The sequence below is a fragment of the Necator americanus genome, chromosome II (genome assembly GCF_031761385.1).
Source record: "Necator americanus strain Aroian chromosome II, whole genome shotgun sequence".
Classification (NCBI taxonomy): Eukaryota; Metazoa; Nematoda; class Chromadorea; order Rhabditida; family Ancylostomatidae; genus Necator; species Necator americanus.
In genome coordinates, this window is record NC_087372.1 from 35,946,154 (window position 1) to 35,964,664 (window position 18,511).

The window sequence follows — 18,511 nt, forward strand, 5'->3', positions numbered from 1 at the left end:
TCCGGAAAAGATTTACGGACCCGCTTTAGAACAGTGAAATCGTATAGATCGTAAAAGTGAAAAAACGATAATAATAATTTATATACGATGCAACCAGCATACAAATTATAGCAATATTATTATTATTACTCCATGATTACATTATTATAAGGTTTAGTGCTACGAAAAAAAATTGACATTATTAGGAGTTAAAAATACATTATCCTGTGTAACGCGATTATAGCCGCCACTGAGCAACTGCGATGAGCGCTGCGAAGTGGGATCCAGCGAAAGTGGCATCGATAAAACAATAAAAGCGCATGCGTTGCGGCGGAAGCGTTGCGGCGGAAGCGTCGCGGCCAGCCGTGTAAACATAGCTTGCACGACTATGTACTGTTCGCAACGATATAGGAGGTAATTTCTTAGCTATTTTTTTTTAGAAATTTCGACGTTAAATAAAGAAAGGTAGTAATAATGTGGTAATAATAAGGGGCGGATGTGGTGTAGCGGGTAGAGGTTCCGCTTCCTGCACAATCGATCGGAGGTTCGAATCCGCTCTAGTGCTCACCAAACCCTTCATCCATCCGGGGTCGATGAACTGGTACCGCACTTGTCTGGGAGGATAAAAACACTGACTTAACACATTGGCTAGCCACCGCAAGTCATTGTATAGGCCAGATACATGTTCGTAAACCTCAAACGATTCTGAATTGAAGTGAACGTGGGGACGCATCCCAGGCGGATTGATTAACGCCAGAAACTTTATTTATAACTTTATAATAATAATAGGTAATAGAGGTAATAATAAATAATAAATAATTTCTTAAAACATTTATTATTCGTATTTTCTCTGCAAGCTTTAATAAAGACATGACTTTTTTGTGAGAACAGGCATTAACTGATTTTCTTCTCGTTCCACAGTCAGTTTAACGACGAAGGACAAGAATCTATTGAAGATAGGATCTCAAGGATAATTAGCACATGTTGATTGGTTCTTCTTCTTCTTAAAATTTTTAATAAGTTACAAGTACGCTTTTTTTGTCAACTCTGAAATTCGTTGTGTAACTGATAGAGGATTATCGGGAAAAATGTGACTGGAAAACGGATAGGAGTGAAATTACCGATGGAGAACTCATAAAAGCAAAAATCTGTCACCGGTTCATGGGAATATCGTGGATTCAACAGCTGTGCCGTATATTTCCACAAATCTTTATACATTTGCAATATGGTTAGGAGAAATAGTTACTCCTACACATAGCCCACTCAACATCCCAAATCATCTATGTAAGTGCACTAAATTGAGGTGTAAATCTAATTTCTAGTTATTTTTTTTTCTTGTAGAACTCATATTCCTTCTGCAAGAGTTTGATTTGAAATAAACAGGAGTGGCGAGGGTCAAAATCACGCATTAAATAAGTAATAATATTCTTAATTAATTTGATAATAATTGTATTACTAGTAAATAAAGGAAAAAAAAACTTGTAGAATGAAACTTCCAGATAAAGATTCCTTAATGTGCTTGATGCATCAAGAATTTTCATCTCACATTTCCAGATGTCCGGAAAGAAAAGAGTTCTAGTAACTTATGAAAATTGTGAAGAAGAACCAATCAACAGTAGTAAGAGAAGAATCAGTGCTGGATTTCAATTCTTTGGTAATTTTGTGAGTAATAAGAACAATTTCCCCTTCAAAATACTAAGAAGAGGTCGGCAGAAAACGAAACAAACCGCAAAAATCGATGGAAAATTGTGAATTCGCAGGAATTATACCGTGAAATTTGCAAGTGCACCAAAACTGAACGTGACATTTCACAAACAACAAAGAATACGGTTTAAAAAAATATGGAAAAAAATTTGTAATGAAGTCCATAGCGCAAAAATTTGAAAGAGATACTAGAGAAATGTTGTGTCATCAAATAAAAACTGTTTTCTTCGGTAGTACAAATAAAAGACATTAGCGCCGTTCTTATCGTGCTCCCGATAACTATAAACCCTTAATCAGGCAAATATATTGCCCTTCTGTGCAGGTAAGCTGGATGAGAAAAGGAAATCACGCTGAAACGAATAAACGAGCACGGAAATTGGAGGTGAGAGTGAATATAAAAGGGGCGGGGCTTGGAGTTCTGCACTGAATGCCCTTTGAAAATATTCGTCGCTAACTAGTAAGGTAAGGTTTCAAGGCAACACACACAATAATTACGCGGAACTGTGCCCGCACGTGCAAGTGTCGTATAAAAGAGGGTAAGACGATGATCGGCTGGTCGACGGGGGGGATAGGGACGGGGGCGACGGCGGCGGTGGTCGGAGGTCGGCGTCCGCCCGTCCGCACGACAAGATGGGCGGGGCCGCCGCGGTCAGCCGCGGCCCCGCCCACCCCCACAGCGGCTGGCACCATCCATATGATACAGTACATCGCCGCCGCGCTATCACCACACAATATTGTTGAAAAATTTGAAAAGGGGACTGAAACGTGGCCACCAGAAAAAAACAAGATTGGTCCTGAGAAGAAGAGGCAAAAGAGCACAAAGAATAGGTGGTGAGATGTAGAGCGTGCGGGTGAACAGCGGCGCCGAACAGTCAACTTTAAGGGGAAAAAATCAAGTGCGACCGAAAATGACACCATCACGTTTTTCTGCGTGACGTCTAGAGCACTTAGATGGAAAAATCTGAAAAATCCCTCGGTATTGATCAGATGAGAAATAATCGCACTCATCTGGAAAGTACAATATAAATAGAAAAATATAGTGAAGAGGTCACCTACCGAGGTATCCACGCCGCACTTATGGAATCTGAGAAATTTCAAGATTTCTTTAACTTGGTACACTTTTTTCCCACGGTTCGTACGATGTCGTGAAGTAAACACAATCATCATAGAATGAGACCACTTTTTACGTGAAAATACACTTGAACTCTGAAAGACCAAAAAATGGAGCACTTAGACACGATTTTTAAGAGGATGGCCTGCTATTCATTGAGTATTTTTAGAGAGACGCAGAGATTCAGAAGATTCTGGAATGTTCTGGAGTACGCAAAAATTCCTCTCGGTTACGATTTTTTCACAGCACTTGAAATCTGAATTCCCTGTGTTCCACGTGAAGAACAAAAGTACGCATATAAAATAATCTAAGAACTAAAAAAAATAAATAATTTCAATAATAATGGTAGAACTAATAAATTAGATATATTAAATCAATAAACTGGATATATTAAATTTTAGAACTGCCACGAATATACGGGATTTTCCTAACCTGCACACGCTCGTGAGCACTTTCCTAACTTCAGAAATATAGATCCGAACACATAGAAAAATTGATCCACAACTCGGAACCTAATTTTTAAAAAAAAGTAACCTTAGGTATGCACTTTAGTGAAATATAACTCAAAAAGTGAATATTTCGCAATAGAGGACTCAATGGTCACTGTATCGATCGATAGTTAGGAATGTTTATGGAGCTGTTCCTACTTGCTGATTAATTACTTGAATTAATTGATTAATTATACAACATTACGATTAATGACCTTTACTAACTTCACTAATTAATGTTATTAGCTGCATTTATTGCCAAAAAACACTCCATTTAAATTTTTTTAAGAACAGTTTTTTTAGTGGAAGTAGATCCGGTAGAAAGTAGGAATAAATGCTAGATAGGTAGCAGGCACGACTACTCGCCGCTACATACGTCTTCACCTAAAATTGCAATTACCGACTACATGGGTCCTAAAGGGAATTCATGGGTAAATTATTGTCTCATGCCATTCTCATGTTACAAACAGAAAATTATTTAAAAAAGAAATTAATCTTAACAGAAAAATTAATTAACGGGAGAAAAATTTAAAAAAAAAGGTTAAACAACGGAAACAGCAGCTGCCAGCAGTTCACATCGCTTTTCTTAGTAGACTGACACAAAAAATATATGTATCGATCGAGGCCAATACATTACGTGTATTGCAGGATTTTAACCGTGTTCCGCAGGTTCTCGGTATAATCTCGGTGTAATTGTTCTCTCGCGTATGAAATCCGTTCAAATCAACCGGAAACGAGAACCGAGAACCTTCGTCTTAGGTTTTTCATTGTGTAAGCAACGGCGATGGCGTTCGTATATCAACGATTAACGTGATTAATGACGACAACAACAAGGCGACACGGATACGGTAGCCGGAAATATTCCGCAAACTGACATTGAATCACCAACGATATCTTCGAAAATGTCTTTCTATGCTCTAAAGCGATCAGACATGTGCATACAACTGGAATCTAAATACGAATCCAGAAGAAAAATAAGAAAAGACAGATGAAGCCGTATAAAAGCAATCAAAATGGATGCTAATGTTACGCTGTCACTGAAGTATAAACGGACATTTGGACACAATAGAAAAGTGGGTAAATGTTAGGATATTTGGTAGTTATACCTATGTAACGATACCAAAAAAATAGCTGATCAATTGATCCCGAAAAATAAGTGCTTCTGTTTCACAAAACTTCTCACGTCATAGTATTCGTGTGAAAATTGCTCGAAAAATTCCGATTTTTGATACGGTTCACTAAAAAAGGGAACAAAGGAAAAGATAAGCAAAAAGTAAGGTAAGAAAAAGAATCAGAACATTTGCTTCTGCCTTGTGAACTTTTGGGAAATCGACAAAAGAGATTGAAGTACAATAAACGCTAACTTTGGACCATCCTACGCTCATGAAAGTGATCTACCCGTCGACGTTTCGCCAAGTAACCGGACGTTGAAGTTGTTTTGTCGATGTTCATAGGAAATATTTAGAATATTATAGATATTTTTGTCTATATAGATAGACGTGAATGAATTTCTCCCAAAAAAATCCTGAAAAATAAAATCAACTGAGAGGGAGAGTAGAGAAATGAGTAGAATGACGTCAATTTTGCAGTTTTTTTTTTTCGTCCAACCGCTTCTGCAACTCCAATTACAAATAACAAGAGAAAATTGAGGGATTCCCGGAAAAGTGGCAGCTTTATACGAGAAAGTTTTGAGAAAACAAATTGCTAGAAGAGTTTTTTTTAACCGAATCCGCAATAGAGTAGTGATTCCGGCTTAATTCGAAATCGAAAGAATAAGAATACATAACACTTTCCCATCACTGCGTTATAAATCCAGCAAGTAATACTCCAGAAGAGAAAAGGATAGGAGTGGATTAACTCGATATTGCTTGTCCGTCCACTTATCGTTCTGAAGTATCGTGTTGAAGTTTAGCTGCTTTTTTTTCCTAGGAGAGGACTAATTCGTCTAATCCTAGGCAGTAAAAATTGTGCGTTGAAGGGTTCTGGAGCCTGATCTTGTCCTATATTCTTAGATATATCCATTATATTCGTCGAATTGCTTATGTACTTCGCCTTTTTGCTAACCTTTTGACAAAAATAAACCACCGATTCAATCCTGCAACATTTCCGCTTCAAACACTCCAAGATACATTCTATACCTCATTAAAACGGACTGTTTCGCTAGTCATTTTCTCATAAAAATTAATTATTTTATAGAACCATCACCCCAACAAACAATTTTTTTATAGAACAAAGCTAACGTGGCATGAATTTCCTATGCGAAAACTCTGTCTCTGAGCTCGTAAACTGCGGGATTGGAGAGTGGATCTGTTCATCTCTTCCTATTCGTCGTGAAAAATGGCGTGAGAACCGCCTTAGTTCCTACGAGGCACGTGAGAACAAGCACCGTACACGCGCCGCATCCAGCTGCACAGCGGTCGAAAGCAATGGGTTCTCCTCAACCGCCTATTCAAGTGAAGCCAATGGATGGATTTCTGAGGGGACCAGAACGTGTACATAGAGGAGCGTTCTAACGTTCCTCGTAAGAATTAAAGGCGTTCCCACGCCTGTTTTATTGAGGACGATTAGGGAGAGGTTAGCGAAACTGCTCTTGATCCTGCGATCCACAATCTCATCTCTTGATTTTGTCGTGGATTCCCTCACCACTTTGGATTCCTGATATGCTTCCTTTAAGCTAATTAATAATAATTAAATAAATTCAAAGACAAATTATATTCATTTTTGAAATTCAAATATTTTATATTTATGTAGTATTTAAATTCAAATACTTTTTTCTACTGTACTTCTTCTAACGATCTACAAACATAACTATAAACTATAAACCGACTAAACCAGTAGATATGTATGTCTCATTGTTTACTTGTTTACTCATACACTTATTTATTTATTTATGTACCATGGATTTGGCAACCATTTGAATCTGACGACAACCACTTCTTAGTGTATCAGCTTTTATACGGTATGGCTTATTTAGCCATTTGTTTACGACCACTTGTTTGTTTGTTTATTCGTTTAAACTCGTCGAAGGTGCGCTAGAAACAAGGCAGTAACACCTTCGAACAATTTGTAAGAATAGCTCCTGAGATCGGTACGCAGCTGAAAACTTGTAGCTATTTGTACTTTTTGTTGTCAATAGTAAAATAAACAAATACAAAAACATGATAATGACATGAACAGTAATTATGAAAATAAAATTAAATGAATATGAATATTTGTGAAAATTAAATAATAATACAAATGAATATACAAATATAACAATCATATAAATAAATATAAAAATAAAATAATGATATAAGTAAATGTAAATAAAAATACACTAATGGATGTATTCTTTAGAAACGAATGTCACATTATTTATATTTGTTTACCTATTTATTTGTTTATTTACATCCACTTATATCACGAAATTAGTGCACAAATTGCTGAAGACTTGCGCACCCATGAATAAAATCGTCCTTTGGCCTGTGATCCAGCGATGTGAATAAAAAAAATCGAGAGAAAGCTAAAAATATGCTCCATATCCGTGGATCGTGCCTGTAATCCGTGAATGTGGTATAATGTGGTATAAACGACTGGTGAGAGATTCACGGCGTACAAATTTCTTCTCACTCACTCACTGCTACTTCAAATCCATTCTCATCCAAGAGGCTTATCCAGAGAATAGTACTTGAACGTTCTTTTTCACGTTGCAAAAACACTGTAACGTGTTCAGTTCTCCCGTAACGCAACGCAAAAGCACACGCACGCGTATGTAGTACGCAGTGATTTCACTCATTCATCCCCGTCATCCCTCGTCTGCCCTTCAAATCCAGTTCCCATTGAAAACGAGTATAACAAGTATTTAAAGATAATAAGATTCACACGATTTATGATCTTGTGAGGAGTAGGAGGCGGGGGCGGCGGGGGAAGATTAAACAGGATTTGCATAAGGTAGTTAGTTGTAGACGCGGTTTGTAGGTTGTAGAAGCGCATACGACGGAGAAAAAAAACCTCCGACTGATTCCAGAAAATTTTCCCCGCCCCGATCAATGAGAAGACAAGAAGAAGAAGGTGTGTGAAACTGTTTCCCTCCACTGTATCCACGTAAAATCCAGCGCGCCACGGAGGGTTGTGAGAGTAGAGGGATGGAGCCCGTAAAATTTTTCGTTCGCTTATTCGATCACCCTGCTGTTCACGGTAGATCATAGCGTTTGAGTAAAGCAGTACATCATAATCTCATTAAAACTATGTTTTTTGTTTCATTTCGTTTTGTTTGTTTATGTACCATTAATTTATTCATTCTTTTCATAGAATTTAGTTTAAAACCACTTATTTTTATGATAGACAAAAATTGAAACTAAATTTGGAAAATTTCCAAAAATGACGTACAAAAATTATTCAAAAAAAGGATTATTGCAGAGCAACAAGTGTAGAATTTCCTTAAAAAAAAAAAGGAAACAATATTAATAACGACATTGAAAACAGTTCTCCTAAGTCCTCTTACCCTAATCAAGAAAGACACTGACGTTATTTCCTGAGGAATAACGGTTACTTTTCTGGATTGATAGAAATTGTTCTTAGTGCTTGTAAACAACATTTTAAAAAATTAACATTGTTTTATATGACATATTATTATTTTTACATTTTGTTTTTTTGTTCAATCTTTAATTATTTTCTGATTCTGACTTTCTGTCACATACATTTTACAGTTGCTTTCTTAAAAGTTTATTTATTTACTAGTTTCCTTTCATTGTACCTACATTTCACCGTTTTTTTCCTTCAAACTTCATTCGTTTTCTATTTTCTTGTAGTATTACATTAAACATAACATATTTAATATTAATTATTAATGTTATCTATTATTAATGTTTAATATCAACATTAATATATTTTAATGCCATTTTTCCCAATCAGGAATAATGCGATTCTTCAGAAATCTCTTCTCTTCTTGGTTTTGCATTCACCTTTTCCTTTTTCAGGGTAGAGTGAATCCGATTTTAAAGGCACCATCGCTAACTGCAAATTACGAGATCGATGTTTTCATCGCATTTTTCATTTAAAACCTATGCTACAGAAGAGAAGTCGTCATGAAGAGCTGTGAACCCGTTTTTTTTTTCAAATGAGGTCTCCGAAATCACTTACTTATTTTCGCATCAATTAATTGATGCGAATTTTTAATTGACAGAAAAGAAAGAAAAAACAGAATAAAGCCAAACTTTGCTCTTCGAAATTGCACCCATTTCCCGTCAATGTCTTCGTGTGTCTTGGATCGCCTATGATTTGACAACGTGAGAAAAAAAACGAAGAGAAAACAAAGTAACTCCTTTACATTTTGTAGGAAAAAAACCTCATTTATCCCTTAATAATCAACATCTTCTGAATACGAATCCATAAAAATCAAACAATAAATTCCTACATACATTGTAATTTCTAAATTCTAAATCCTTTTATAGGAAATGTTATCAAATCATAACATTTCACATTTATTTTTCATTCATTCATTCATTCATTCATTCACTGGTACATCTACTCATTTTTGTAGTCATCCAACACGAATTCATATTTCTGATTCTCCTTACTTTTACTTCTCTTCCACATTCACAAAACCGCTTGCAGTTTCTCAGAAACGTCTAGAAATACAGGATATTTTTCTCCATAACATTTCTCTTCACTTTTATTTTTACATTCTGTCGTAACAATTTCATTATTCACGTAACACATACGGTTCTTTTAAACGATAAACATTTACTCTAGTTGTAATCCAACAAAATACTGAAATCGACAAGGAGATGTTGATTTTTGAATCATTTTTTGATAACTGCACCAAATAAAGAAATTCTACAAGATTGTTACTGTCGAAATACTGTAACAGCACTAGAAATAATTTATTGAAAGGGGAAAATCCGTGAACGTGATATCACATTATTTACAAGAAGTCATTCAAGCACATTCTACAATCCACAACCTTAGCACACAATTACAAACAAAAACAAAATAGATGCGAAGCATGGGGACTGTGGCGGTTTCGGAGAGCACACAACACATGTATGGAAGATAAGAGGAACATCATTTGAATGGGAAAATCGAATTTTTTTCCAGAACGTTTTCAAATGATTGAATCCACCATTTTCATCATTATTTACAGGTGATTAGCACTTATAAGAACATCTACTTAAATAAAACAGTAGGCGAAAATGCTTAGAAAGCTGTTCGATGAGCAGAACTATAGAAAAAAAAAACATCGAGGTTACATTGAGCTACCTATTGTTTCAAATATTTTAAAGGATGAAGAGCACATACCTAGATACGGTATCGAGAACTGCTGGTTTACTTTGACCTATTTATTGTAAATTACCAGTTAAAATGAGTGCAGTAAGTATAAACCCATGAAAATTACCAGTGAGGCAACACAAACGCTACAGAAACACAGCGAACTTAATTTTAGAAAACTTCATCTTAAGTGCTATAGCAAGATATTTAAAAAAAAATTGGCACGTTTCCAAAAGCATACTTTCACTTATTCATCATGATGTAACGTTCATTCTTTTAATTTACCGTCCAGTATAGTGACTAGAATTCCAAATTTTTTTCTTCGAGAAAAAAGTTCTAGAAAATGCTCTTATGGACACACATACACACAATTTCCCTACTGGCACCCACTCTTTTAAGGATCTGACAATAGCCTAGCCATATTTGACAGCACATCTCCTCAAGACAATTCGAATCCAGCTCCGGCGTTGATCGCATACCTATAAATACTGTATTATCATATATTAAGAGGTGTTGAATCATCATAAAAATAAAATAACCGCATTTTTGCAATCGCTAATAGCCGAAATAATTCTGATCCACTACAAAAAAGAACCATTCATAGCAGCGCCCATTCATTCATTCATTCATTCATTCATTCATTCATTCACTCATTCGCACACTAATTCGTCTACTCATTTTGGTAGTTATTCAACATGAATTCATATTTCCTATTCTTCTTGCTTTTACTTCTCTTCCACATTCAACCGTGTGCTGCTTCTCAGAAACGTCTAGAAATACAGGATATTTTTCTCCTTAACATTGTCTTTAGCGAAAAATAAACGGAATAAAAATAAACTATTAAAATAAGTGTGTAAAAAGAGTCACAAAAATAGTAGAATAGCAAAATATAGTAACAATTCCATAAACAAGTGGTTTTGACAACTGAATCACAGGACCAACAAAACGGTAAACTCAATACGGTTCACACAAAAAGCTTAAAGAAAGGAAAAAAATAATAGGGTGAAAGCGTGTGAGTGCACAAAGCAAACGGAATGTTTTGTGGACATGAATCTGGTTTTTATATTGTCCTTAAAGGCATCACCCCACGAATCTGAGGTGGTGCAGATTTTAGGTGGAGTATTCGTATACAGGATGGGAGACTACGGAGAGGGGGGTGATTCCGTCCATTTCTTCCTAATTACCGTAAGAAACGGCCCGGAAGATACGGCTTCATTCGTTTTGGCGCACCATTTTGTACAAGAGGTTCGATTGGAGCGCGCCAGTCTTGTGCGGCGCCTGCACCACCTCAGATTCGTGGGGTGATGCCTTTAATTCATAAAACTCATCAACTACCACTAACTAAACCTTAACTTTAACTTAATTTGAGGTATTTGATGAGTAGTTGATGCTAGTTAACTATTAACTGATTGATCTTTTCTCCTGACTGCATTTTAACCGTAATGAGATAACAAGGCTTTAAAAAATTAGAATGATAGATAAATTTAGATATTACTTTATTTTTCATTTAATTTTTTTAGATATGATTTAAAGACTGGGGGGAAGAACGAATGTTCCTTTTTTTAGGCCAATCAAATCCATTTCAGTTCGTTGATCGGCTACGACGCCTGACGATAAATCATCCTTTATCCGATATCAAAACGTTCCACCTTTTAATTATGACATTTCGTCATCGGAATCAGAACAATTCCAAGTCAAGAAAGAAGAAAAAATACGGGCTTTGTTGCGCGTGTGTAAATATTTCCATCATAAGAAAAAATTCCAATAAACATTGCTACTAGAAAATAACTTTCAGCCATACGCACGTCTTAAAATGCATCCACATAACTCGAGGACTGAACCATGTTTTGTTACATGTAATTCAATAATAATTTAATATTAATACAATACAATAGTAATATTTATTACACATACTTTGTAATTAATTCACATGCGATATTTCTTCTTCTTCTGGTGGTCACAGCCCCACAGCAACATCTCGACAGCTTGACGCAGCGGTCGAAATGTAACTCAAATCAAAATCGAGAAGTTTTTTTTTGTCTACATGCCAATTATACTAAGCATTCAAAATTGTGAAATTCCTCAATAATCTCCTTGACGAATTTTTTCTTAATGAAGAGGAAATTGCATAAAATGAAAAACTCTTGTATTTTCAGAAAGGGGCAAATTTAACGTGATTAACTTCATTAAACGGCTCTGTTTAAACAATGTTTGTAGTTACCAACTGTTTGGCATATACAATTTGTAACTACAGTATCCGAGGTAGATGGATCAGAAAGAAATCTCCCTAAGAAAAAAGGTGAGGTCAGTGGTTATCGAACAAAACCAAAAACCGATTGCTCCGTTGAAATTGTTTTTAAAGAAAAATCCTTGTTATCCCAATTGCAAGTCCTCTACCCCAAATCAACCAATCTCTGATTCATTTCATCACAAATATCGATTTCAAAAAAACGTTCTTAGAGCAACGAACCTCAATTTATCTTCAAGTTTAGAGCGCGAACTATATATGGGCAACTTGAAAAGATTCATGCATGTGGCACTTGTCGGTAAATGATCAGAGTCATGTACCTGGAACGAACGCAATGATCAATCAATTTTGATGAAACAATAAGGAAAATAAGCACTTGAGAAGAGTGCGAAAACTGATCCTTGATCATTTCAATGACATGGAATATAACGCATAGGCCAAACGACATGAAATACGCACGCAGTTGCGTACGCAGCTTCTCTCGGTGGAGCGTAGCGGCTAGGAGCGCGGTGAAATCCTTGCTGGCACCACCTATCGCTGCATTTAGCGACGGTCTCACCTCGATTCCAAGGGCTGCCTCCACCGCACCGTTTCGAGCGCGTACGCAAATGCACCGCAACTACACTCGTGATTCTTGTCGCTTTGACCCGACTATACTCCACTTTTGAGCATGTTCCCCTCTATTCTAAAGAGCATTTGCGAGAAGACTAGCTTCTCGCAAAAAAAAAAAAAAGAAAAACTCACCAGCTGAATTCCGATGGCTGGGTAAAGCATTTTAAATCCTTCAATTGGTGGACGTGAGCAACCCGTAATGAACCTTAAATTACACAGCTATTTCCCAGAAGAGGTGAAGTAGTTTCAAAAAGTAATGCAAATGCAGAAAAAAAATAATGATAAAGACGAATATACACAGAAGAACTAAATAGAGAACTCTAAGTTCACTTACTTTAGTAACCCGCGTTTATCTTCTGGCGACATGTCTGAGACAACGCTCCAAAACAAATTCATGTAGTCACGATCAGCTTCGTCTAGGACACACACACAATAAGAAAAAGTAAAACAAAAACAAACAAAATAGACTTTACTTGTAAGTAAGAAAAATTGTTCAAAAAAAATTGTACCAAAATAGTTGCAAAGAACAAATGAAAACAATTTTGCGCATCATCAACAACAATGGACGTAAGTTTGGCAAAAAAGTAGAGTTTACATCTCTAATGTGCAAACAAGAAGATCCTCTCCGGAACGATTACCTTGGATTGAAATTTCACAGAAAGAGAAGCAAATTGTGGAAAAGGAGTGTTTTCAAGTTCCATGATCAAGAAGAAATTCAAAGAAGAGTAAAACCAACGAGACGCAACCAAGAAAAAAAGGATATCACCTCGAATATTATGAACAGCGGTATGCTTCATCATATCGTCCACATCCAGATCAGCATCCGCTCCACTCACAAGCGTTTGCAGTTCAGACGGAGAGAACATTGCTAACCATCCTGGATCTATTACGGTAGAAACTCCAGCACGCATTGCGTCCACTAATGGTTCGATCTGCACGTAAAGCAAGCTTTTTTTAGATAATCCCAATTTACGAGGTTCTTTCCAGAAGTCGCATATGTATCGTAAGATCGCAGCTCAGCACAAATTTTTGAGAACAATATTGCAATCCACAAATGCGACTCCACCCAATAATAGCTTAAAAAACGAATGTGCATCTTTTTAGGACATTTATTTCATATTAACTAACCCGCTTGTACAAGAACAAGTTGACATATGATCTAATGTATTCCAGTCGATTGTCGACGGTTACACGAATGTTCCGACCACCCGGTACAAGATCCACCGTCTGTAAATTGCGTATCACAACATTTCCTCAAACAAACAAAAAAGACAGACAAGTCAAAATCCTCAACAAAAATTATAACATAAAATAATATGTTACTTTCTCTTTTTAGGACGTGCAGATGAAAAAAAACCGAAGAGTAAAGATCCGATGAATCGGAAAAAATAGGACCCGTACCTGGACATCACCAATGTCATCAACAATAACACTAAAATCGAGTTCCAGAGCAGCTAATTCGTCCGCTGTCAGGCAACGCAAATTTTTCAGATGTCTGTAATTACAAAAGTTAAAAATAACGCCTAAGCATCAGTACTGTCTGAATGATCCTAGGTGCTACGACGCCTACTTGTAAATCGCTGGATCGTATGACTTCATGTGATGTAGATCAACATCAGTTTGCCTTCTTCCCAACAGTTGCGATACGAAGAACTCAGCAAATCGTATTTCTGCCATTTGCTTCTCGTAGATCAACTGAATAGCATGTTTCCACAGATAAATGTCGTAGAGAACAGGAAAAGTGAAAAATAATATCAGTCCAGAGTTAAAGAACAAAACTCATTGCTTTTTTTTGACTGTTCCAAAAGGACACTTTTACTAATTGTTCAAAATAAGCCAACGAAAGCCTAGTTACCATATACCTATCTATTACCACCCAGTTTACGTTAATATCCACAAGTGGAATTAATCGCAAATTACCATACTTTTTTTATGATATCCTCAAACAAAATTCTCAAACATCACACATACTTTTGCAACCACTCGACCTAGGAAGAAAAAATGTTGAGAGTACGAGTCCGGATACAACTGCACGGAAGAAGGATTCGGATACAGTAGCCTAAAAAAAAGTGGAATATATTATATATTCTAAAATCGACTGTAATTCCCAGCAAATTACGGAAAAAAACATCGATAGATCAGAGAAAAATTCACCTATCATGAGTGTACTTGAAAAAACCTCTATCCGGATCGAATCCGGTTCGAAGTAGTTCCGTCAGAAATTCTCTATAATACCTCCATTTCGATGCAAATACTAACATTTGAAGTCATTTAATTGCTTTTACCGGACATTGAGACGTTAAGTGAGTTGACAGTCGTAGAAAACTAGTAACTCACCTGAAGATCCCACCGCCATCAATGCCGACCTCATTCAGTCCAACCCAATTCGTCATTGACACTCGAACAGGGAGGCGAAGATTTGGCGCTAAAAGCGACAATCTCATGGCTGTAGAAAGAAGAATAAGGGATTTTTTAATAGATCCTCAAGTTCAACCCAGCCTTCCAAATCACAAAAAAGGCTGAATAATTGATGTGAAACTGTGATAAAATAGGAGGAAAACAGAAATTTGCAGTGGGAAGTTATCGGCATCAAAATTTTGAACGAAAGTCGAGATTAAAGAGGGAGAAATTTCACTGCTTAGAAAAAATGGAATAATATGTAGTGAATTAATATAGAAATGATATTCAAAAAATTAAAAAAGGGATGAAATAAACAGAAGAAAGAACGGGGAACAACAGTAATGAAAAGAAAAAAATGAAAGAGAAAAATGAAAAGAAACATTTGAGTGAATGAATGAATGAATGAATGAATGAATGAATGAATGATCATACCATTGCCCAGCGATAATGCCTCGAAAGCGTCTTCATATAAATGTTGTCGACGTACTGCTATCGTGATCCCATTACGACGTGAACCCATTCCTGCTGAAATTGAGGACAGAAAGTTATCAAATAGAAAATTTATAAGCATATGTATCTCCAAATGAGTGTATTCCTTGAGAAAATGTCGTCGTTTCCCTGATCCACTCTCAACCACACCAACAACTTTGCAACGATGGAGCAAAGAACAAAAATTTTCAAATCTTCATAGGTTGCAAAATCAAATCTCGCGCAAATAAAGAACAATATAATCTATAATGAATTTTTTCGAACAAGTCATAAACGGTACCTTACTACTATTTTTGTCTCTATAACTACAGTGTACAAAATGCACAATACATACAGTACAATATATATATATATATATATATATATATACATTACAAAACAAATATAGAAGAAACTCACCAAAACTATGGAAATCGTCCACAATATCATTCGCTTCGCGGTCGTGAGCCAGTAGATCTTGGAATATCTAGAATTCCTTACTTTATTCGAAGAGGTGGAGTAAAACACTTAACACGAGAGTACTCTACCTTCACTCTCTGCATAAAGGGCACCACAAATGGGATTGATCGTATAATGCTTAGGTTCCTCATATCTGCAGTAGAGGCTGGCAGATCATGTGAAGGCCCAGCTTCTTCATCGCTCTCACTGCTGTCGCTACTAAAAGAACCCTAATGCAATGAAGAAATAGTGGTCCTGCTCAGGAGTGCATCTTGAGAGGAACCTACTCCGTTTTTGGTCTTCCGTGTAGAAATCGCACAAAACTAAACGGTGTGAACATTCGTTGCTGTGCTTCCATTCCAAAGCCGCGACGCCGTGGTGGTAAGAAGGACCGTCTAGTTACCACCACCTCAAAAATCAAGAAGTGTTAATGAATGAACCATTTCAGATTACTTACTGAAGTCAACCTACTTGTCTTTGATGATTGCTCCAGAATTCGTGCGGAAGGAAGTGAACGCGAGAGTCTTTCGCATAGAGGGATTGCAAAGTGGTGATCACTGTTTCGTACAGGTATGACCACTGGAAATGGCGCATATATTATAAATTTTCCAGCTACAGCATATCGTCAGTAGTACAATTATGTTATTTTGTTATTGTGCAGGTTAATAAACGCATATAACAAACCATATAAGAGAAGAAAGCCCATCAAATGACGCGAGCGAAGTAAAAAGAAATAAAGTGAGGTAAACGAAGAAGAAAGGTGCATGGGAAAACGGTCAAGAACTTCTAATAGAAGAACGACTAATATGACCTTAAAATCTCGATCACCTTGATCAGCTTGACTCCCGTTGATCTTCGAACTGGTCGAGCGGGCGCCAGTAATCCTTCCATTTGTCCCGATCGCGTGCCAGAGTAGCCCAGTGGTTCCTCCTTTCGCCTGGGACCCGAAGAGCATCATATTTTTCTTTGAAGGACTTCGTGAAGAAATCTGACCATCGGGTCGGCGGTCTGTCTTCCTGTAGTGCGCTTAATATCGCGGGGAACCCAGTCGCTCACGGCTCTGGTCCAACGGTTGTCATTAAAGCGCATCACGTGTCCGGCCCACCTTATTTTAATTTCCTTGGCAAACGCGGCGGCGTCTCTAATCTTCGATCGTTGACGTAGGAGAGAACTTCGAATCCCGTTCCTCACTTGCGTGAAACGGGATACTCCTAGCACCACTCTCTCAATTGCGCGTTCAATGACGCCCACCGCGTTTTCTTCCTGCTTGCGAAATGCCCAGGTTTCCGAAGCATAGGTCAAAGCAGGAAGTACGGTGGTGTTGAAGAGGTGAGCACGGAGCCGGGTGTTCCTGGTCTTCTTCACTACATCCTCGATGCTCTTGTACGCTCCCCAAGCCGCTCGTCTCCTCCTGCCCAGCTCGGGGGTCAGGTCGTTCATCATGTTCAATTCCCGACCCAGATAAACGTAGCTGGTGCATTCGGATATGTTCGTTCCGTTGAGCGTGAATGGGGCATCCGAGACACATCCGTTTCGCATGAACATCTTCTTTTGTAGATTCAGCTGAAGACCGATGCATCCACGTGTTTTGTCGAATTCGGTCAGCATTCGTTCCGCTTGGCTGATGCTAGGTGTTATCATTACGATGTCATCAGCAAAGCGCAAATGGTGTAGCTGCCGGCCATCAACCTTCACTCCCATGTCGTCCCATTCCAACTTTCGCATTGCGTTCTCGAGGGTGGCTGTGAATATTTTGGGTCAAATTGTATCACCCTGTCGGACCCTCCTCTTCACGTCAATTATGATGTTCTTGTAGAATGGCGAAATTCCGGTCGTGAAGTTACTGTACAACTCTCGAAGTACCTTTATGTACTGAGTAGGGACACCTTGGTTGTCCAAGGCTTCCACGACCGCTTCCGTCTCAACTGAGTCGAAAGCCTTCTTTAAGTCGATGAAGGTGAGACAGAGCGGCATCTTGTACTCTCGTAATACCTCGATGAGTTTCGAAACAGTGTGAATGTGGTCAACCGCGCTGAATCCTTTTCGAAACCCTGCTTGCTCGCATAGCTTTCCTTCATCCAAGACTTTTTCAATCCTATTAAGGATCACTCTTGTAAAGAGCTTGTAGATGACGGACAGTAAGCAGATTGGACGATAGTTGCCGGTGTCATGTGGATCTCCCTTTTTATACAACAACACGGTCTTACTGGTCTTCCACTGTTTAGGAACCTTGCATTCCGACAGATAACGTGTAAAGAGCCTCGCCAGGGTGTTGATCAGTACCGACGGAAGGTTCTTCAGTGTTCTGGTCTTATTTTGTCGGGACCGGGAGCCGTACGATTTCTTACCGACATGATAGCATGCCGTATTTCGGACGGGAGAACCTCTGGAATGACTTGTCCGTCTTCCCTCAGATGATGAGGAGGCAAGTGAACATGGCTGTCGAAGAGATCAGAGTAGAAGTCGTAGATGATTTTCTCCATCCCCCTTCTCGATGCAATGGCTGTTCCCTTTGGGTTCAGGAAAGCAGTCATCCTCGTCTTGCGACTGGCGAAGTCTCGACGGGCATAGCGGATGTTTTTCTCCGCCTCTGCAGGCTCAGCCAGCACTTCTGCTCTTACCTCTTTAAGGTCTTCCTTTATCGCCTCTCTGCAAAGCCTTGCGAGCTCGGACGTGAGTTCTTGGTTCCCTGCGGCTCGTGATGCTGCACGCTGGCGTATCAGCTCAAGAGTTTCAAGAGACAGGCGTCTCTTGGTGGTTTTAAAACTCTCAGCCTTCATCGCGCAGTCGTGA

The 18,511-nt window shown here is 38.0% G+C and overlaps 1 protein-coding gene across 4 annotated transcripts; it reads right to left on the reverse strand.

Annotated features, from left to right (window-relative positions):
* Nucleotides 1-9,970: 9,970 nt before the first annotated feature.
* Nucleotides 9,971-18,498, reverse strand: RB195_020519 (uncharacterized protein; the record flags this gene model as incomplete). Of its 4 annotated transcripts, XM_064188857.1 has the most annotated exons (19): nt 9,971-10,010; nt 12,002-12,099; nt 12,524-12,596; nt 12,726-12,807; nt 13,158-13,323; nt 13,520-13,618; nt 13,793-13,886; nt 13,962-14,086; nt 14,363-14,450; nt 14,546-14,617; nt 14,729-14,816; nt 15,224-15,316; nt 15,680-15,746; nt 15,808-15,937; nt 16,006-16,127; nt 16,190-16,297; nt 16,547-16,655; nt 16,824-17,449; nt 17,582-17,692. In XM_064188857.1, 19 exons carry the CDS (start codon nt 17,690-17,692, stop codon nt 9,971-9,973), a joined length of 2,391 nt encoding a protein of 796 aa, XP_064044738.1. The 4 variants fall into 4 exon arrangements, with proteins under 4 accessions (XP_064044738.1, XP_064044739.1, XP_064044740.1 ...); XM_064188859.1 differs by lacking the exon at nt 17,582-17,692 and having other exon boundaries at nt 16,530-16,655; nt 16,712-17,443; XM_064188860.1 differs by lacking the exons at nt 9,971-10,010; nt 12,002-12,099; nt 12,524-12,596; ... (13 more) ...; nt 16,547-16,655; nt 16,824-17,449 and adding an exon at nt 18,067-18,498 and having other exon boundaries at nt 17,477-18,013.
* Between the last annotated feature and the right edge of the window lie 13 nt (nt 18,499-18,511).